Source organism: Prionailurus viverrinus, chromosome C1 (assembly GCF_022837055.1).
Source record: "Prionailurus viverrinus isolate Anna chromosome C1, UM_Priviv_1.0, whole genome shotgun sequence".
Taxonomy (NCBI): domain Eukaryota; kingdom Metazoa; phylum Chordata; class Mammalia; order Carnivora; family Felidae; genus Prionailurus; species Prionailurus viverrinus.
Genome location: NC_062568.1, coordinates 51,035,362 through 51,058,753, shown reverse-complemented (window position 1 = coordinate 51,058,753; position 23,392 = coordinate 51,035,362). Strand labels below are relative to the sequence as shown.

At 38.3% G+C, this 23,392-nt stretch overlaps 1 protein-coding gene across 2 annotated transcripts in view; it reads right to left on the bottom strand.

The window, feature by feature from the left end:
* PDE11A (phosphodiesterase 11A) overlaps positions 1-23,392 on the bottom strand; it is a 379,748-nt gene that overhangs the window by 191,623 nt on the left and 164,733 nt on the right. For both annotated transcript variants that reach the window (XM_047873318.1, XM_047873319.1), the window contains exon 5: positions 19,479-19,543. In XM_047873318.1, the coding sequence (XP_047729274.1) occupies positions 19,479-19,543 (65 nt within the window). The remainder of the gene's footprint in view (positions 1-19,478; positions 19,544-23,392) is intronic.

The window sequence follows — 23,392 nt, the reverse complement described above, 5'->3', positions numbered from 1 at the left end:
TCTCATTTCAATCTCTCTGACAAATGGACAGCTAATATTAAATTGATTACCTTTCATGACCGGGAACTCATTACCTATAAAAATATTCCATTCCATTTTGTGGCAGCTCAATTTACTTTCTAATAATCATCCTTTGTTCCCAGTCCCATGGTTTGTAGATCATGGATCTCATTACCTGACAGCCCTTGAAATATCTGGCAATAATAACATGTTCCCCACAGTCTTCCACCTAAGATCATTCTTTTCCAACCAGCTCCAATTCCTTCAGGTACTCCTGCTCTGGCATGCCTTCCTTATTCTCACCACCCCAGCCCTAGGTGTATCCCTGAAGATTAATTGCCCTTTGGAGTATGAAATATAGTCTAGAATAGTCTTATACATGGGATCTGAGCAGGATAGAGGTGGGATGACCATCACCTTTGTTCCAGATCCTGTTCCCCCCAAGAAGAGTCAAGTTGGTAGTTTCTAACAGGTCTTATTTTTTTTTTAATTTTTTAATTCATTTTCTTTACTTTTGAGAGGCAGAGAGAGACAGAGCGCGTGTGGGGGAGGAGCAGAGACAGAGGGAGACACAGAACCGGAAGCAGGCTCCAGGCTCTGAGCTGTCAGCACAGAGCCCGATGCGGGACCCGAACTCACGAACCGTGAGATCATGACCTGAACTGAAGTCGAACGCTCAACCGACTGAGCCACCCAGGCATCCGTAACAGGTCTTATTTTTTTAATAGGTTGTTGGAAGCTTAAATTAATATCCAAAATTGAATTGACCAATTTTATAGGGCCCCCCGATGTGACCAGAGATATCAAAGGCCAACAAATCCAGCACTAAGATTTTCAATTTGGTCCAGGACCAAGATAAGGAGAATTACTGCAGTTTACAAATACATCAATAATTTGATTACTCTGTAGTTTGTGGGTGCAAATGAGATCATGCCAGTTCAGTGGATCTTAGCTGCCATGTGCGTAACTGTAAGACCACAGACACCTCCAAGTCCTCTCCCTACTCCTAGTCTCTAAGGAGACTTATTCTTTCACTCAAGGCCCCTTGTCAAAGCCTTGGAAGCCACTTAAGGGAAGCCAGACACTTGAGGGTACTAAAGCTTCATGGAGTAAAGAAGGAATCCTCTCCCCCAAGCTCTGATAGCATTTAGGCCCCTAGGTCCTAAAGCCATACTGCTTATGTCTACACTGTCACAAGTTTTCTCATTGAACAGTCCCTTTAGTTTCTGCCCATACCCTTCTCTGTATAGGCAGGGAATAGGGCTGGGATGACCCTTCTTTTGGCAAAAAGAAAAAGACACTTATTGATCATCTTATGCAAGTGGATGTCTGGTGTGACTGTCGGTGGATTTGCAAATATTTTGCCAAGACATTTACTGCGCACCAACCAGTGCACCACAGAGAGAGGAAAAATGTCTTAAAATTCTATATGACATTCATTTGTTCTTGAAAAATCAAAAGTTTTGATAGACCATTAAAATATTTACAAAGTTTGTTTGTTTTAATATCTGTCCATGTTTAATAGCTTCTGGTATGCAAGTCATAACGCTAGTTTGACTCCTTTGGTGGGGATGTTAAAATAAATTCTGACTTAAAGAAAAAAAAACAGCAGACAAAACAAGTCTTTGAAATAAGAGTCTTAGAAAAGAAAATAAATACCTAGGTTATCACCTAACTTCAGTGAAACTTCCTTAAAAGGTAAAAATTAACCACTAAGCTCATTTTAGCTCTTTAAAAAAGTAGACCTCCCTAAGATCAAAATTTGTTTAAAATAACAGGAAAATTGTAAAGAGTTCCTTTACTTGTATTTTACTAGAACCAGGTGCATAGGAAGATGCAGGTTTTTAAGTGAGTTTCCTGCCAAGGGATGCAGTTTAGTCTTCTTGCCCAGTGGTATCTTGCTTCCAAATATGAGACTCCCACTGACTTCAAAGAGAGCTTCATGAGCTCAAATATTGACTGTGGAAGGATAAAAGAGAACTGCCCTATTATAGAAAACACATAATTCCTGAAATGCGGCTGCCCCTAAGTGAGGGCCAGTGAGGTAGATATAAACCTCAGGATAACAAGATGAAGGGTAGTGGAGGAGGCAAATCAATACAAGTAAAACAAAACAAGACAAAATAAAATACCCCTAGACAAGTAACTTCACCATCTTCACTTGTCTAAAAAAACCTATCTTGGCCAAAGATTCAAACACGGAAAATTATATGAAAATAACTCAAGACTATTTTTCAGAATTAATTCTTGAAACGAGTCTCTAAAGTAGAAGACAAAATATCTGAATAAAATAATGTTAATCATTAGACTGTATCTGTATTGACATTTTTGTTCTCAACACTAGAGTTTAACCTTCACTAGAGACTCCCAAGACTTTGCTCTTTCAAGAATGACCATGGGCTGGGCCCCTACTAAGTGCTGGACAATTCTGGGGCAAGTCTGGCATGAACATACCCATAAGAGTCTTTTCCTTTTTGCTTAAAGAAGTTGGCAGTGGGAACCCTTCTGCATATGGATGGTCAGCTCAGTACTGCCCCTACCTAAACAGAAAGAGGTTATAGGAAGAAGCTAAAGGGGGGTCACACCTTTGGGGAGCTCACAAACAATGACAATGGTTTGTGATAAATGCCCCAAAGGAAAAATACACAAAACATTACCAGACCTGAGAAAAGAAGGATCAGTTTTGTTTGCGTTGGGAGTGGTATTTGGAAAATCACTTCCCAAAAGGAAGTTGGTCTAAGCTAGTTTTTGAAGTAAAAGGTCATCTGGAAGAGGAAGAGGGTAAAAAGAATCCAGACAAAACCACAGCATGAGGAAAGCTTTAGAAGTGTGAGGTTTTCTGTATTGATATGATAAATGTTAGAGCTAAAACTTAGGATACATGGTGGAAGTGATCACCAAGGCTACAGTGGCAGAGGCCAACACATATACTGTGTGGTTCCATGCACATACTTTGTATCCACAACTAAATATATACTGATGATTTTCGAATCTACACCAGCAGCCCAATGAATCCTGACATCCCTACATACATATCCAAGCATTTTCTGGACACTTCTTCAAGGTCATCTCCAGGCACCTCAAATTTAACATTTTCAAGACTACACTAATACATTCTCCTTGACGTGCTATCAATGATTAATGAAAACTCTGACCATTAACTAAAAATATATCACTAAATATATAACTAAAAATATATATTAGGAGCAGAATGTTTCAACACAGACACAGTCTATTTTCTCATTGTCAAAGGATTGTCAATTGCCCTCTGATACCTTGAGTATTATCCAGTGGGGGCAGGATTCAGAAAGGCGAAGAGGCAGGAATTCCAAGAACTCTTTAGGACAGATATTTCTTTTTTATGCTTTGCAAACAAAAATTGATTTTTGATCTGTAGGTCATGCCTGGTACTATTTGCCATTTTGCTTCACAGGCTAGAGGTCGTTCTGAACTTTGGATCTCAAAGAGAAACTCCATTCCTTACTTTTTCTTTTCAGGTAAATCTATCTAACCCTGGGTCCTTCCTGAAGCCTCGAGCTCTGCAACATTATTTGAAGTTGTCTTTCAATTAGGAGATTAAGGAACTAAGTCAATACCAGTGGGACTCAAAGCTAGCACCCCAGCAGGAGAGTCTTGAAAACCCCGAACTGGGACATGAATAATCCCCTACTGGCTTCAGTGTATCTTTGAAGGTTAGCAAACAAACCTTTTAGTCATAAAAAGTAGTGGGGGAGAGTGTAATTAGCAAGCAGAGTTAGCCTGTCAATTCTCGCAGTGTGGCAGGAGAGGAAGATGCTCTAAGTTGCAGAAGTCCCTGAAGCTTATCGTGACCTGCTAATGGACTTACATTTATGGTCTTGCCTAAGGACACTTCATCACATTCCCATTTCTCTCATTTTAGGCATTCCCTAGTTATTAGAAATTAAGACATGGTAACCAAAGAGTACATTTTCTATCCTTCATTTCTTCAAGTTGTACAATTAGAATGATGAAATTTATCACCCCCAGGAGTTGGTGTCACTTCTTCAAGTTGTACAATTAGAATGATGAAATTTATCACCCCCAGGAGTTGGGAAGAGTCTTGTGACTCTTGGATGGGTGTCAGATGGCATCACTGTGAGTGGCTGATGTCTACAATTTAGCATCGTATAGTGACAACTGCTTGGTTTCACAGCCAAGCAAATCTGGAGGGGGGTTTTCATATCTTGGTCTAACATTTTGTAGTTGTAAGACTACAGATAAAATTTTAACGACTCTTAGTTTCCATAATGGAAATAGAGGAAATAAAACTCATTTTACAGAGATGGTTTAAGGATACAATAATGTAATGTTGAAGAATGCATGGCACACAAAAAGCTCTCAAAAAATATCAACTCCTTCTCTCACATAGATTTTTCTTTGTGATAGTGTTTTATTAAATACACCAAGATGAGACATGCCCTGTTTATTTAACTGCTTCTTTCCTGGGTCAGGGGAGATGTTAACTGTTTTTGACTGTGTCATCATTGTCATATATGGAGACTTGCTGAAGAGAAAACAGCAAAATTGTTGATAACAGAACTAACAGTTAACAATCCTATCCCGCTAGATGTTTCAAGTAGCCCCATCACATTTCTCTGTAGGGGAGCTGTGGCCAACTCCATCTATCTGCTGTTCCATCTTTGAGGGCATACCTTCCCAACAAGTCCCGGGCATGTGTCTGCATGGCAAGAAAGGAGAAGTGGACTCAATGTGTTAAAATATTAACTCAAGAACGTTAAATAACAGACATACAAAAGTAAGTGAGTCAAACATAAAAACCAATCATTAAGGCTTTCAAGTTGCCAAAATTCTGTTTACTGCATAGCATCAATCTAAGAGACAGCTGACCTACATAAGTTACTTTATTATGCTTGATCTCAGTACTTATTCATGTGCCTTGTTGTTCATGGAACATTTGTATAGCTTTCATTCTCCTCTGTGACAGTTTTACTAGAGTAACAAGCCCATTGGTCCAAAATAAACAGGGGTAATGATAGGGTTTGTCTTTTATTTGAATCTTCATGTTCGAAGGCAGGAAAAAGAAAAGACAGAAATTACATATGTTTAAGAGGTAAAGGCTAGATACTTGAGAAATATGTGTCCTTGACTTTCTTAAGATTTTGGAAGATACACAACTTCATTACAAATGTTTCCTCTCTTTCACTGATACTTAATTCTTATAATTAGCATCATGCAAATGGTGCATGGACACATACAAGACTAGGGTCATGGAGGGTATTTATAAAATAGGATTTTTGAGGGGGAAACATGCAAGCCCAGAGGTATCCAAGTGACATGGCTCCCTGAGAGGTATGCTGAGGTCAGGCATAAAGTGTTTCAGAGGAAACACTTTAATCTCATAACACTCTGCATATTTTTAGAGAAAGGAAGCAGGAAATATATAGCTGATTCTGTAATAATAGAACTTCATGGTAAAGAACTGGTCTTGATACCAAGAGAGAGCCTCAGAGTTCAGTCTCTGGTACCAGTCTTGTCTTCAACTGAGCCTAACTCAGATATGCTGAGACATCTCCTCACTAAACAACAGAAAGGGGATAAAAATGAGCCTCCTGGGTTATCTGCATCTTTCTTCTTCAATTAGCAACATTAAATATTGGCATGATGAGGTTCAGCAGCCCTAAATTTGCTAGACAGTAGATATTAGAGAAGAATGCCTTAAGGTTCTTATATTAAAGGAAGTTAGTTATACAGCAAGAACAATCAAACCAAATCTTGCTTCTGTTCCAGGATGACTGGTGGTTCTGTTTTAGTTTTTAACATTTTAAAGGTTTTCTTCATTTTCTTGAATTCAGAATAGGTATCATATTCTTATTTATGCAAAACACCTATTACAGGCTTCCTAGCACATGCTTTCTAGCGGAGAAGAAGGAAAATCCATAAAGAAGAAAACAGGAAAACAATATATTCATATTCATCACATACTATGGAAATGTTCTGTCTTACACCATTGTGTGAATTTCTCTACCATTCCCTATCACTGTAGGTAACAGAGATTTAAAAGAAGGTAAAAAGAAGAGGACAGCCTTCCAAATTGGCAGATTAAGGACCACTGACAATTTGTTCCTCCACCTAAAAGCAGTGAGAACACTAGCAAACATTGTCAAAATAAACATTTTGAGAACTCTGGAAATTAAGGAAAAGACTTGCAAAAATCTGAGGAGTGTTTATTCAAGAGAAACAGTTGAATCTCTGTAAAGACAGCAAGTTTTGGGGCATTTTAACTGACTTTACTCCCATCTCCCACTCCCCAACTCTAGGGTAGCCAGGAAAACCAACAGTCACATAATCACGTGAGTTGTGAGAGTCAGAATCCTAGCAGCGGCTGGCAGAGAAGGAAGTTTGAGAACTCCCTAAAAGTCCTATCCCCAGAGAATTGTCATTATTTGACATGTTTGGCAGCTCCACTGGAAACCTTCACTCACAGAGTTTGTCTTTATTTGAACTGACTTGGGGCTTGCTCACTGAGAACAGCCTTCACCTCTGGGACATTTGTGGAAAAAACCCAGCAGCAACTGTTTAACACTGCAACTGCTGTAGGCAGGGATAACAGTTGCAGCTAACAAGAAGTGGACCAGAAAACTTAAAAGAAGCATGGATAGAGTGCCTGGGTGGCTCAGTCAGCTGAGTGTCCGACTTTGGCTCAGGTCATGATCTCACAGTTCATGAGTTCAAGCCCCACGTCAGGCTCTGTGCTGACAGCTCAGAGCCTGGAGCCTGCTTCAGATTCTGTGTCTCCCTCTCTCTGTCCCTTCCCCACTCATGCTCTGCCTGTCTCTCAAAAATAAATAAACGTTAAAAAAAATTTAAGAAAAAAAGAAGCATGGAAATGAGATATTCCTAGAGGGGTTTTGAAAAGCTCTGACATATTCCTCAAAATCTAGAAGGGCACACTCATTTGCAGAGTTGTATGTGTGCCCAGGAAAGACCCCAAGAAGGCCCTAATCCCTTATCTCTGGCTGACCTTGAAGCTCTGTGTAAACAGAAAGTGAAAGCTACATAAACTTCCTGTCAGAAAATTGAAGATATCACCCACATGCATACAGATCTCCTCAGTGAGGCTGGAAGATTTACTGGTTCAAGGATTTTAAGGAAATCTGTGTCTAGTCATGAGTTCACAACAAGCTAACCAAGCAGAGAATTCAGTTGCCAAACGTAACAAAAAATAGTTCGGGGAAAGTCACTAAACAACAAAGAGCAGCAGCGACAATAAGAGCAACAAATAGAAACAACAAAGTGAATGGTAAGTGGATCTGATCTCCAGAGTTTCCACACCATATTATTTAAAATATTCAGTTTTCAACAACAACAAAAAACTTGAGACATAGAAAGAAACAGGGAAGTACACAGGAAAAAAAGCAATCAACAGAAACTGTCCCTGAGTAAGTCCAGATGATGGACTTACTAGACAAAGACTTTAATTGAGCTATTATACATATATTCAAAATAACAAAGAGAACTAAATCTAAAGAACTAAAGGAAAATATGAGAACAATGTCTCACCAAATACAGAATATCAAAAAAGAGTTGGAAATTATTAAAAAGAACCAAAAATTTAAGTCCTAGAATTGAAAACTACAATAACTGGAATGAAAAATTTGCACAAGAGGGTTCAACAGAAGGGTTGAGAAGCCAGGAGAAATAATTACCAAACTGGAAGATAGGTTAATCAAGAATATCTGATTTGAGAAACAGAAAGACAAAGAATGAAAGAAATTGAATGTCTCGGAGACATGTGAGACAGCATCAAGCATATGGACATATACATAATGGGAGTGTCCAAAAGACAGGAGAGAGGAAAAGGGGCAGAAAGAATATTTGAAGAAATAATGGCTAAAAACTTCCCACATTTGATTAAAACAAATATTAATGTATACATTCCAGTAGTTCAACAAATTCTAAGCAGGATAAACTCAAAGGGACCCACACATAGACACATCCTGACTAAACTGTTGAAAGCCAATGACAAAGAAAGCATCTTGAAAGCAACAAAAGAGATGTGATTCATCACATACAAGTGATTTTCAATATGATTAATAGCTTCTGTTCAGAAACCATGGAGGCCAGAAGGCTGTTGAATAACATATTCAAAGTGCTCAATGATTGTCAACCTTATCAACAGATTATGTAACACATTTCATTCACTTGCCCTAAATAGTGGTATAAAAAACTTACACAAACATAACACTCCCCAAGGTGCCAAATTTGAAGCACAACATATATTTGAGTGAAAAAGTTCTGGAATGTTTGGGAAATATATTTCATACAACCACCATATTAAAAAGTAACAAATATAGGCATTGACTGAGGCCACACACACTACATGTATAAATCAGACAAGGCTTATGAGTCTAAAACTGTTTTTCAAACTGTGGGTCACAACAAAGTAGTCAATCATGAAATTAATTTTGTACATTAGGACAGCAGTTTTTTTGTTTTTTAAAGAATAGAATATATCAGAATATACATACATAGTAAAGGTAAGTATAGTTTCATAAAACTTGCTTTTAATAAGCATGTGTGCATTTTTTTGTGTATATTTATATACATTAAGCAGATCTGGCTATCTTTTGTTGTCAAAAAAGGTTGAAAGTCACCATCTAAAGGATACCCAAAGAAACTCACACAGTTAGGATTCATGGTGAAGACATTTAACAACTTTCTCCAAGGTAGGGACAGAATTTCTGATTCCCAAATGGCTCATCAGGGCTGAGTGGCAATGTCCAAATGAAGGTGACTTACATCATACTTTCTGGAAGCATAAGCCCAGAATCCTATTCATAATCTGGTTAGGTGCTAGAGATCATCTCGCCTGGGCCAAGTACATCTCAGGGTTATAACATGTACAATATGATTGCAGGGTATAATCACAATAAGGTGAATAAACAAAATCCTCTCTCATCATACTTTAGTCTCTCCAGGCTAATATGGTCTATTCCACATTTATTCCTGAATATACCATTGCGGCTGGACAAAAGTAAAGAACATCTCTGGGAATCTTATTTACAGACTCATGAAGCAATTTGAGAGCTCATCTGGTACTTTTGTCTCATTACAGTCACATATCACAGAAGTCCGTTCCCCTTTAAAAAATGCCCAAATTTGGGCCATAGGGGCTGGAAGCCTAAAGGAAAGACTTACAGAGAGATGAGGAGTGGTTACAAACCACTGCTGAAAAGAGTCATTTGTTTGCAAAACTAGATTCCACACAGAATTGCAAGGAAAGAAAAAAAAATCAATAAGGCATTGAAATGTAAGTTTCAACATTCTGACCTAAAAAATGCAATGCAGAAAACTAACTTTGAGAAGAATCATAGGGCTGTCCAATCTAAAAACTGAAAGAAACCCTAAAGGTCCCCTAAGGTGCTTCTCAAAGTTGAGATATATGTACCCTCAGGGGAAGGAAGGTGTAAATGAGCTGACAGGCAGAAAAGCCACAGGAGAAACAATGTGTGGAAGGGTCATATTATTTCATGGAATCTACAATACCATGGAATGTAACATGCACTATTATTTTTGAACAGCAAAAAAAGAGAAAAAAATGCTGAGGCAATTTGTTCTTATCACTTACAATATTTGAACCTTATTTTAAAATTATTTATTTCAGATTAGACATAAATTTTATCATATACCATTTGTGAAGGAAAATTTAAACTATACAAATTGATTATGTATAAAAGGAAAATTTATAAGCAAAATAAATTGCCTAAGACATTTCTAAAATTTCTTCAAACTCAGTGTCACTCTTCTGAATCACTTTTCAATATGGAGTCATCGATGTTTGCAGTTATCATCCTCTGAGCTATCAGGATACTGAGGATGCAGCATCTACTAGAAGAGTGCTCTACTACTATCTCCAGGACTCCAAACTGCCAGCACCCTCCTACAAGTTTTGCTGCTGCTGTTCTATTGAACTTAGTAAGAAGTGTCCCTGGAAAAGTTTTTAGCCAAACCAGACTGATATTCTTTCCTGAAGTGATCTCTAGTTGGTTTGTAGACAGAAATTTTAAGGGGTTGTTGTTGTCCAGCCATACCACCAGCACTTCTTTAACTGTGCACCCACACGTCTAAAACAGCATCAAGGGGCACCTGGGTGGCTCAGTCAGTTAAATGTCTGACTGTAGGTTTTGGCTCAGATCATGCATGATCTCATGGTTCGTGAGTTTGAGCCCCACACTGGGCTCTGCACTGACAGTGCAGAGCATGCTTGGGATTCTCTCTCTCCCTCTCTCTGTCTCTCTCAAGATAACTAAATAAATTTTAAAAAATAAATTAAATTAAATTAAAAAATAAAACTGCATCAAGACCTAACATAACTTGGAAGGTTATTTGGGCTCCTGGTCTTCTATTGTGCATGGCTGTACGTTGCTCATTCATCAGCTCAGCTGCCATATGGCCCCTTCTATAATTAAGCCAGCAATATGTGTCAACCCCTACTTGTGCTTTAAACCTCTGACTTTCCCTATCTGCTACATCTCTCTGACTTCCCTTTCTGTCCTCAACTGGGAGAAAGCTCTTAAGTTTTTAAGAGCTCACAAGCGTGAGGAGACTGGGCCACCTAGATAATCCAGAATAAGCTCCCCATTTTAATGTCAATTGATTACAAATGCAAGTTTCTTTGGCCATGTAATGTAACATATTTATGGATATGACAACTGAAGGTGAGGGCCCGGGAATTCTGTTTCCCACATTTAGTTTGATTTTATTGTTTAAAATTAAATATGGTGGCAAGTTTTAACCATGTGACATTACACATGGCATCATGTTGAAATGCTATATTTTGTAATATATGTACTTTTTTAAAAAAGTTTTTTATTTATTTTGAGAGAGAGACAGAGAGATAAACAGAGAGATAGAGGCAGAGAGAAAGAGAGAGAGAGAGAGAGAGAGAAAGAGAGAGAGTGAGTGGGGGAAGGGCAGAGAGAGAGGGAAAGAGAGAGAATCTTAAGTAGGCTCTGTGTTCTCAGCACACAGCCTGACGTGGGGCTCAATCTCACAAACCATGAGATTATGACCTCAGCCTAAATTAAGCGTTGGATGCTGAACCAACAGGGCCACCCAGGCACCCCTGTAATCTATGTTCTTGATGTTGATTATTTTAGCACTGTTGGCATTGACAGGCATGTCAAATGACACAGGGATTTTCTTAGCATCTTCTATTTGACTAAGTTCATAGTTTCCTTTTTTCTTTAATTGAATCGCTTGTCCCTGGAAATTCAACAGCTTCCAAAACATTGCAAGCTTTTAATAAAGAACAGCCTCACATCATTCATGAAGTTGGTTACGCCAGCCTCTTATTGTATTAATTTATTGTGAATGCTTTGGCAATTTTTCTTGTCTTCAGTTGCATGACTTGGCATTGATAAGTGATCCTTCAGTATGCATTTCAGTAACAAAACATAGCTTCACTTCACCTCCTTATGAGTTTCTTCAGTTGTTGCTTTGCAAGAACATCTAGACTTGTGTCCAGTTTCCCAACAATAAACATTTTCATCACTAATATCAAATTTACACTCCATTTCTTGTTTCCTTGTTTTTCTTTGAAACAGTAACTGTTTATTTCAATGCCAGATCATAGTATAATCTTGTTAAAGATATATTAAACAACATCTAAACCCAATTAGGGCCTTGGTCTTAGTAGAGTGAGCATTAGATGGCCAAGAGAATTTCTTCCAGACAGAAGCCTGCAGGAAGGCAGGGAGCACTGCCAGTAGCATTACTCTCACACTAAAAAATCCAACACTTAGTAACCTGCAAATGTGTACAAATTACTTAACCTCTCTGTGCCTTAGGTTCCTCATTTGTAAAATGAGAACAATAAAGTCTAATTCATTGGGCATTCATGAAATTAACTTAAACGACACAAATGTGACATATGAGTCTTTCAATAAGTTAGTTCTCTTTCCTTAATTGATAAAAAAAAAATCACTATAATGCACAACAGTTGATTCATAGACTCATAGCCTCCCAGAACTTTGTTACTAGAAGAGACATTTACTAGCCATTATTTCATCTTCCTCATTTAATGAGTGTATTAGTGTCCTAGGGCTGCCATAACAGATTGTTACAAACTTGATGGTTTCCAACAGAAGTTTATTCTCTCACAATTCTGGAGGCCAGAAGACCCAAATCAAGGTATTGGCAGGGTCATCTTCCCTCCAGAGGCTCAAGGGGAGAATCTTTCCTTGCTTTTTCCAGGAACAAGTGTTCCTAGACTTGCATATATCATTCCAGTCTCAGCTTCTGTCTTCACATGGATTTCTCTCCTTTGTCCCTTTATGTCTTCATCAGTCATTGGATTTACTGCCCACCCCATATCCAGCAAAATTCCACTTCAAGATCCTTAATCAACCCATTCTAAGGTTCCAGATGGACACAAATTTTGAGACAACACTATTCAACCCACTGCATTAGGGAAACAAGTTTTACTGAAATAACATTTAAAAGAAAGATCTCTTATTTTTTCTATCTTTACATATTCAGAAGTGGTCTATAAAAGTATAACTTTTTAATTTTGTAGGGTAAGAGTGACTGAACATAAGAGACTTTGGATTAGACACCAGAGTTCCAGTAACAACTGAAGACAGTAAGCAAAGGACAAAGTGGGTGTAATATTTTAAAAATGAGCACAACATATAGACAAATCTTTTACCTGTCCCATACTTGGGAATTCCTCACTGGCCATGTTTTCCCCACAAGTTTCAGCCTCTGCCCATGTTTCTCAGTCTCCTTAATTCTTGAAGACATGGTTCGCCTCTCCTTACTCCTTAATTTTTTTCCTGAAATTTCTTCTTCTTGGACTCTCTTTAAATTCAACCCTCTATATTGGTTTCCTATTGATGTTATAACACATTCCCACAAACTTAAGTGCCTTAAATAGCACAAAGTTATTATCCTACAATTTGTACCATTCTCTAGGGGAGAATCCATTTCCTTGCCTTTTCCAACTATACACCTTGCCCACATCCTCCATGTCTCACGGCCCCATTCCTCCATCTTCAAAGCCAGCAATGGCAGGTCAAGTCTTTCTCAGACCACATCACTCTGATCTCTGCTTCTGTTTTCACATCTCCTCCATTTATAAGGACCCTTTGGATCACACTGGGCCATTCAGATAATCCATGATAATTCTCCCCATCTCAAGAGTCTTAATCAGACTTGCAAAATCCATTTTGCTGTGTAATATCCACAGGTTCCATGGATTAGGAACTGGTATCTTTGTGGAGCCATTATTCTGCCTGCCATTTGTCCTCATCTTTTCAAACAGAACATTTTAACTCTCCACTCTCCAGGCTGACCTGCAATGCTGAAAGGCTCCTTAAACCAAAGATCTTGCCCTTTAGCTGTTCCAAGACTTCTAGCTTTATTTTTCTTCTCTCCTTCCAGTCACAACAAATGAAAAAATACAGCATAAAGATTAAATTGAAAAAAAAAAAAAAAAAGGATTGCTTCCCACTAAAATACATTTTGTCCCCTCAACTCCCCTATTCTCAGAAGGCAAAAGTGGCTACAGAGCTTCAGTTTTAAATAACAATATTTCCACTATACTCCATTAAATGTGAAAAATTCCCCTGTAGTCAGTTGTTACCTTCTAGAAATTTTAGACATTGGCTTTTTGGGTTTTTTAAATACCTTAAGTAGCATAGCTGTGAAAGTGCAATTTCCAAAGTAGCATCCATATTTATACCTAGGAAAACATCAATAGGATCCAGCCAAATATATTTCAAACTAAATACAAACTAAATACAAATATGGTTAAGATGACCATAAATGTTCTTTTCCATTTCTTTTTTATTTATTTATTTATCTCAAAGTAAATAATAAAATAAAAGACAGAAACAGTGTGAGTGAGGGGAGGGACAAGACAGAGAGAGAGAGAATCCCTAGCAGGCTCTCTGCTATCACTCTCAAAATAAATAAATAAAAAATAAAAGACAGAAACAGCGTGAGTGAGGGGAGGGGCGAGAGAGAGAGAGAGAGAGAGAGAGAGAGAGAGAGAGAGAGAGAATCCCTAGCAGGCTCTCTGCTGCCAACACAGAGCTCAATTGCAGGGCTCGAACTCACAAAGCCATGAGATGATGACCTAAGCTGAAACCAAGAGTCGGATGCTTAGTCGAATGAGCCTCCCAGGAACCCCTCTTTTTCTATTTCTATGGTACACATGATCATTCACACTACGTGTTCCCACTGAGGATAGAAAAGAGGTTTTTAAAGGTTGGATAAGAGACCCAAGAAAGTTTATTCAGGTTGATTCACTAAATCTTCTTAAATTAGGCTTCATAGGAAAGGTTCTAATAGTGAGATCTGAGGAAGAGGAGCATCGAATGGATCAGATAGGATCTTTTTTTTTTTTTTTTAAGTCAGCATTGACAACATCAGTGATTGGAAATAATCAATGCATTAACAGTATTGTATTGTGAAAAAGCCAGGTACATATCTCTTTCTGATCTGTTCTGATTCTGGAAAAAACTGGAAAGTCATGTCCCATTCTGGGAAACAACATGTTAAGAAGGACTCTGGCAAGCTGGGGCACACATACACGGGAGAATAAAAAGGGTGGCAAAGAGTGTGGGGACCATGAAATATAAAAATTGTCTAAGATTAGCAATTTCTAACATGGAAAAGATAAGGGCAGCAGATCCATGACAGTCTTCCAGTACTGAACCATTGCCACTGTGGTGAAGTAGTAGATTTAATCCCCTGGTGGCTTTAGTAACCATTCCTCTAGTCCTTCATCCACTCTACTGCCCAGATGATTTTTCAAGACACAAATCTCAATGTCACTGTCTGTGATTACTCCCCTATGAGTAAGCATGTAGCCAATCTCCAGGCCAAGTAAAAGGGTTTGAGCATTTCAGAAGGATCTGATAAGACTCTTGCCCCAAACAGATGGCATTCTGGGCAGCTGGATGCCCTTACAAGGAGTTAAGGGCCATCACCATCAATTATGATGACCTTTAGGACAACAGCTCACAGCCCAAATTAAAGATCCTGTGCCTTTGTTTACAATGTTTCCTCCTCCTGGAAGTTAGTTGTGTCACTAACTTTCCATTACCCTACAGGACCTAATTGAAGATTCACCACATCCAAGAACTTTCCCTGAACATCAGCTTCCATTTTTACCCAGATGAGTTGGGTGTCCCTCCTCTATATTAAAATGCCACCTTACACAAACCTTTTACAGAAAGTACTGAATTGCTTTGCAGTCACCAAGTCTACTTGATAGTAGAACATAAGAACCTAAACTGAGATACATCTGCATATGAAAATGCATTTATTTGCACAAAATAATGTGCACGGAGAGAAAGGGACTGTGAGGGGGAGGTTTTGAGCATCTAAACCTGGTGGCCAACATGGAAGAAAGGTGGGGAAACCAAGAGAGCAACTTAGTGGCTGGCCCTCAATCTGGGTTCCAATTCCTAAACCTGGCCCCATGGACTAAGTCCAAGTCCTATGGAGAAATAAGGGCTACACACAAAAGCTTTAGTAACTGAAAGATTTGGAAAAAATGAGGTACATTCAAGACTGTTTGGAGCCAAACCACAAACTATAACACATGATAGGGAAAGTGAGCCCTCTTCCCACTTCTACACTCATTACCCAGATTTGCTCAGGTTTGAAAAGGCCACTGGTGCATCTGAGACAGTGCAATGAATTCTGGAGGGGGCAAGGAAGCCCCTGCCCAGAAGATGCTGCTCTGTTATGTCTATTTAGGAGTGGACACTTGGGAAAATGATGCAATAAAATTGTTTTGTTTTTGTTTGTTTAAATCTCGGGGACTTCCAGAACTACTTCAAGAGTGGCTTTTGCAAGGGGCTGGGTCTTACACTCAAGGGAGAAATGACCAAGCAGCCAAGTAAAAATTATCACTGTTAATGTGATTCTATTTACAGCTATGGTATGGAGGCCTGATGAAATCTATTTATGGTTATATTAAATTCTTAAGCTACTCTTACACCCATTCATTGGCCTTGAGATCCTTGAAGGCAGAGACTGCTGGTTTTTAAAAAACTCCTGTAGCCCCACTACCTATCTGAGTTCCCACCACAGGGTAGGTATTCAACATACAGCTACTGAATGAAGAAATAAAACTAGTGAAAGAAGAACTATCTCTAATGGACAAATTTAGGACACATAGGTAGAAATTATAGGAATGCAAAGTGCCTTTGTAACAATTAGAAATCTCTATCAATCAATCAATCAATCAATCAAATTTAAAAAAAAATCTATCAGTGGGGGGCACCTGGGTGGTTCAGTCAGTTGAACATCCGACTCTTGATTTTGGCTCAGGTCATGATCTCATGGTGCAGACTCAGCATGGAGCATGGAACCTGCTTGGAATTCTCTCTCTCCCCCCACCTCTCTCTCTGTCCCTTCCTTACTTGTACTCTCTCTCTCAAACTAAATATATAAACTTAAAAAAAAAAAGAAATCTCAATAAGCTTAAAAAGCTCAAGGTGACAGAGTGTGAATTTTATCACTGGAGGAGTTGTCAAGGATGCCCCTAGACGAGGTACATGCCTCATGGAGAGAAATGGATCAAATCATTTCTAACTCTCAAACTACTTGGTATTAGTTACATGAAGACAAAGAGGAGTGGGGCCATGACAAAGGAGGTAGCCCTACAGGGCAATATGTAAAAATGATGAGTCAGCAACAAAATTGGTTTTTAAAAGAAGTCATCAAGGACTGTCTATAAAAATCAGCAAGCCCTAAGCCAGAATTCATCAGAATTAAACAAGTATCCTGAAACACTGTTGCATTGTGTCATAGACATTATCTTCAAAAGTTATTCTATTACAACTCTGAATGATGTCCAGAGGACTAAGGTTTCTAATGGACATTATCTATAGTGAAGACGCTAAGTGATGAAAGGTTAAAGGAAAGATTTACAACGTATTGAGAGCAGGCTGTGATTTGTAGACTCATAGCCTGTTTCAATGACTCTTCTACATCCTCTGGCAAAGTAAATGCTAGAGCCACTTGTCTTTATACCTTTAACTTCCAATAAATGACCGAAGGATCCCACATCTACAAGAGGGAAATTACCAGACAATGCAGAAAAGGTCTTCAGAGATAAATGAAGATTCTATAGTAATTTAAAGGCCACAAATAGAATGATGGAGAGTACTATTTCATAATGTCAAAGTTCAAAGGCACTTTTCAAATGTCTTTTTAAAGAAAATCTGACCTTTCTTTCTCCACTTCTTTCTTTCTTTATTATCAGAAAGTTAGCCAAGGGCAGTCTGGGCCTTGGGTCATTTCATTTTGACATGGAAATTCTTTCAGCATTAAAAATAATCAGAAGATCAGAAATATTTAACTCTGCAGTGGCCAAGAGGACACATTCAGTAGCATAAAAAAGAACAACATCGAAGCACTAGGATTTCAAAGCTTGTGTTTTAATAACTCCATAAACCTCCCCCCCACCCCCCGCATATATATGAGGGAGAATTTAATGAGGCCATTACTAGCTAAAGGAGTAAGTATGAATACACATTTTTTTCTAATGTATTTCATGTTATTTTACATGAAAATTTTAAGAAAACTGCTCAGGGGCGCCTGGGTGGCTCAGTCGGTTAAGCGTCCAACTTTGGCTCAGGTCATGATCTCGCGGTTTGTGAGTTCGAGCCACGTGTTGGGGGCTCTGTGCTGACAGCTCAGCCTGCTTCAGATTCTGTGTCTCCCTCTCTCTCTGCCTCTTCCCTGCTCTATCTCTCTCTGTCTCTCAATAATAAATTAACGTTAAAAAATTAAAAAAGAAAGAAAGAAAGAAAGAAAGAAAGAAAGAAAACTGCTCAGTACACCATTAGTAACTCTTTTTTAGATGTAGATTAGATGACATGAGATACGGATGCAGACATAAATATGTTTTCATGAAAACAAAAACCTATTACAAAAGGCCCCCTTTCCCCCTTTTTAAGGTATAGTTTACAGACAGTAAAATTAAGTGTACAGTTCTACAAATTTTGATGAATGCAGTCATAAACCACCACTACAGCAAGACATAGAATAATTCCATCACATCCCCAAATTCCCCTCTGTCCCTTTGTAGTAAACCCCTCTCTCTGTCTCCAGCTCTTGGAAACTACTGGTCTGCTTTCTGTTTCTATAATATTGCCTTTTCAAGAACGCCCTATAAATGGAATTATATAGTATGTAGCAAAGACCTCTTTTAAATTTCATGCACTGAATAAAAATTAAAGTAACTAAATGAAGTGTCGATTTTAATGTACTGATTTCTATTTCCCAAACTTAAGGCAATAATAGATACATAAAATCAAATTACCCTTGAATATTACATCTTGAAGCAGGTAGTACCCAGGGAACCTTTTGAATACATCTAAAGATCTTTAGGACTTCAATTGTGACATATTGAGTCAAATCTCTCAGTGAGGGTTCTGAGAATTGTTTTTATCAAGTTCTCCAAGCTTCATTCTGACTGATCAGCCAGATTTGGGAAACATTAACCCAACAGACATTCACTATATGAGATTAAGTACCAGGCAGTAAATTATGTGTGGCAATGGGGTTAAAGTTCAGAGGCTAGGAGAGGTTTATCTAGGTGACCTTGTCCTTGGATGTGGCTACCACTTATTGCCTACAGAACCTTTAATAAGTCACTTAAACTTGCTGAACCTTAGTTTTCTCCTCTGTCATGCAGGAGTAATGACGCTGACTTCATAGGATTATTTTGGGGGATTAAATGCATATAAAACTTTTAGATAGAACCTGGCATACTTAGTACTCAGTGAATGGAAGTGATTCAGTGATGCACATAGCACTGGTATCAGTATTAACATCATCATTATCATCATCATGCTGTCATATAAATGCTTTACTTGTCTTTCTCCACATTTCTGCATTTTGGTCAATTTCACTATTGTTTAGCCCTTCTTCTAGAAGTGACCAAAGTAAACAGAATCCTCTTTTGTAGCAGCCCAACTAGTGTTCAGGGCAGTTCAAAGCTAACAGAAATTCACTGACTGTCCCCACCCCTCACTTTTACCTCAGAGATACCAATGGGAACAAAAATGAATTACGGGATTCACTCTCCTAAGGGTATATTATTGGCCAAATATAAGCAAACAAAAGGGAAGGAGAGAAGCAAAGGGCCAGAATAAAGCAGAAAATTAGGTTGCCTTTGTAATTAGGAAATATCTAAAACTTGACTTCATTTGTTTGCAGTTTTATATTGCAGTGTATACACATGTATTTTTCAGCCATAGTTTCTTAAAAATTTTTACTATTGAAGAATAGTTGACATACATAGGCAACAGTTTTTATTTAAGCCATGAAATATAGAAGAGTGATGATATTTGGCTGCATTTGCTGATCTAAAGAAAGAACTCCTATCCTCACAGGATTACACAATGCTGCCAACACCAAGGACCAAAGACCAGGGGGCAAAAGACAAACCTGAAACTCACAAGCCCTACCTGTTCTCAGCATCAGCGCTGCACTTTGGGGACATCAGTTCAAAGGATTTGGTAAACTTCACCACCTGCCACACAAAAAGACATAAATCCAAGTCAATTAAAGCTTTCTTACAGCTTAAAATAATTCAATAAGCAGTTTTCGTCTTTATAATGATGATTACAATAATTGGAGATTAAAGAGCAATTTTAAGTAGAGAAATCCCAAGGGACAAAAGAACAAAATTCTATCTTACATTTTGTATTTTATGTCTAACATGGCTTACATTGACAAAGTTTTATACAATTTACTAAATATATGTATCTGTTTTTTCAAGTTTTTATCTAAATTCCAGTTAGTTAGCATATAGTGTAGTATTAGTTTCAGGTGTAGAATTTATTCAAAACTTCCATATAAACACCAAAGACAAATGCACTCTTTAATTCCCATAACCTGTTTAACCCCCACCCCTCTGCCACCTCCCTTCTGGTAACCATCAATTTGTTCTCTGTAGTTAAGAGTCTGTTCTTGGTTTTCCTCTTTTTTTCTTCCCAATCATATGTGGAATTTAAGAAACAAAACAAATGAACATAAGGGAAAAAATTATATGTATGCATATTTTTTTTAAATTTATTTTTGAGAGAGAGAGAACAAGTGGGGTAGAGGCAGAGAGAGAGAGACACACACACACAGAATCTAAAGCAGAATCCAGGCTCTGAGCTGTCAGCACAGAGCCCAATGCAGGGCTTGAACTCATGAACTGTGAGATCATGACCTGAGCTAAAGTTGAACACTTAACGGACTGAGCCTTCAGGCACCCCTACTATGTATATATTTTTACAATGAGGTGTATACTATCTTGTGGCAGTCCTGCCAAGGGATATCTCAATTGAAAACATTAAAAAATTTTTATTGCCCTTTGAACAATCCAATCACTATCCATAGAGAAGAAAGAGGAGACAAAATACCACTCGAAAAGGATGGCCTCCATCAACCCCAGGCTCCCAAAGTTGCCTTCCCTGGTTTACCATTGTTCTCAGGTGAACATTTTGTTGCCACCAACCCCCACCACCTCTGCTCCAAGGCTAAAGAAGAGAAAGCTGTCTTCTTCAAAGATCATTCCTAGTGTGGACACTTCCTCCTTCACCTGTCTCGTGAAATTGGCATACTGGGTGCAAGAACCTGGTCAAGACTTATTACATTGAAAGAAAATTATGAACACAGAAAAAGTAAAGGTAGTTTTTCTTATTATTAGCTACTATTGAGTTCTTACTATAAACCAGGCTGTACATCAGAAACTTCTTGGACTATTTAAGTTCCTTATTACGATTCTAGAAAGCAGAGACTTTTATCGTCAGTATATAGAGGAGGAAACCTCTCCATAATTTTTAAGAAACTTTCTGAATTTCACACAACTACCTGGGGCACCTGGGATTAAAGCAAGTCTGCATGATTCTAGAGTGCCAGCTCTTTCAACAGCACTAAAAATTTTGGGTGGGAAAAGCACCATTTCTGGCCCTCTTTTGACAAGCTATACCACATGATAGAAAAATGAGTCTCTTACACTGAGAGGAGTCATCTGAATGTCACTGGATGCTTCCAAGGTTGACATTTAGACTTGCCTTAGCTAGATGCAGTCATGCTTCAAAGGCCTTTTAAATTAGCCACTTATGAGGAATTGATGGGCACCTGAGAAAATGATTTGGAAACTGGGAATAGATTAAATACTAAAATAGCTTTATCAGTGAGGTAATGAACCTAAACTAAGAAAATGCAACATTAGGGAAAAGATAAAAGAAAAGCCCATCACAAAGAAAATTGTGTGTGATTCATTGAATGCAGGGCAGTGACAACAGAACAACTATAAGCAAATACCCTTGATAACTACAGAACACATTTCTTTTCATATACTAATGTGAATTGGACCTCTACAAAATCATTCATTGTGACCAATTTTATTTTCTAAAGATGGCCACAACAATACCTTTTATCCCACACTCTGCTACGATATGACCCTGCCACCCTCTTAACCAAGTGGTAGGGTCTATGTTCTTTCCCCTTGAATCTAAGTGGGCTTCTGACCACTTTGACCACTAGAGTATATAGAATGGATGTGGTGTGCTCTCTAAGACTGTCATAAAAGCCAATATGGCTTCTGCATTATCTGATGGAATACTTAGGCCGAGAGGCCTGAGGTACCGTGTAAGAAGTTCAGCTACCCTAAGGCCACTATGCTGAAAGGGAGCCAAAAACCACATAGAGAGGTATGATATAGATGCTCTGGCAAGAAGCTCCAGTCTTCAAGTCATGCCAGCCTGGGAATAAGACATATGAGTGAATAAACCAGATGATTTCAGTTCCCTGCTATGAAGTCACCCCTGATCTCCATGTTTTCCCAACTGTGGCCCCAGACAACCTGAAAAGAGGCAGGCCATCCTTGTGATGTCCTCTCCAGATTCCTGATCCATGGGACCTTTGAGCATAACATGATTGGTTTAAGCCTCTAAATTCTGGGTTTATTTGTTACACAGCAAAAATAACCAGAACATTTACCTGAATTAAGGACTTAAACAGAAACCAATCACTTAGAAATCACCATCCAGTTGCAATACTCTTGGGTTTCAAAAGTTAGCAAGCTACAAAGAAACTATTTCCTATCACCAAATAATAAATCCCTCAAACTATACCCCAAATAATTTTTAAAGTTAAAACAATAATAAGGTAAATAATAGTAACATTTCATTTCTGTTTGCCTAATGGAAAATTGTCACAGATTTTAAAAGGAGAAGTTAGTCCTCTGTCTCTGCTTTGATCTCTCATCATATGTGATTTCTTTCCATTATTTTGTTAGATGATAGAAAATTCATGTCCTATTTTTATCATGTTTATGCTGTTGCTATGGACTGTATGTTTGTGTCCCCTAAAATTCATAGGTTGAAGCCCTAATCCTCACTGTGATCGCATTTGGAGATGGGGCCTTTGGGAGGTGATCAAGTCAACAGGTGAAACTTCATAGGCATTAGTGCTTTTATAAGAAGAGGCAGACACAGTTTGCTTCTTCTCATTTTCTCTGATGTGAGAATACTATGAGAAGGTGGCCATCTACAAACCAAGAAAACTGACCTCACCAGACACAAGATCTGCTAGTACCTTGATCTTGGACTTCCCAGCTTCCAGCACTGTGAGAAATACATGTTTGTTCTTTAAGCCACCCATTCTATAATAATTTGTTATAGCAGCCTGAACTAAGACAACTATATTTTACCTTGTTGCTGCAAATGTGTATGAGGCAATTTGCCCAATTATGACCAATCCTTTATGTAGGTATCAGTGTTTACAACATACTGGTAAGGTATATATTATTATCCTCACTTTATTTAAAGGAAATTAAGGCTCAGAGAAGTTAAGTGGTTTCCTGGAAACCATATAACCAATACCCTGCAGAATTGGGATTTGAATTGTATCAGTCTGATTCTACAGCCCCACTCTCCCCACTACTCACTGCTTTTGTAAACATGAGCAAGTGGTATTGTGGGGGCACTTGGGTGGCTCAGTCAAGCATCTGACTCTTGATTTTGGCTCAGGTCATGATCTCATGGTTAGTTTCATGAGTTCAAGCCCCATGTGGGGCTCTGCACTGACAGTGTGGAGCCTGCTTGGCATAGTGTCTCTCCTTCCCTCTCCCCCTCTTGTGCTTATTTTCTCTGTTTCTCTATTTCTCTCTCAAAATAAATAAATAAACATTAAAAAAAAGTGGTATTGCAACACCACATTATTTGGACATGCCTCCTTCAGAGCCAGAATACTTAGATAAACTCTGCCTTTATTTATCAATTCTATAAATATATTTTGAGTATCTATTAAATGCCTGAATTTGAATAAACAGACTTAAAGTAGCTTGAAGTAAAATACTTGACCTAATATACAACCAATCAAA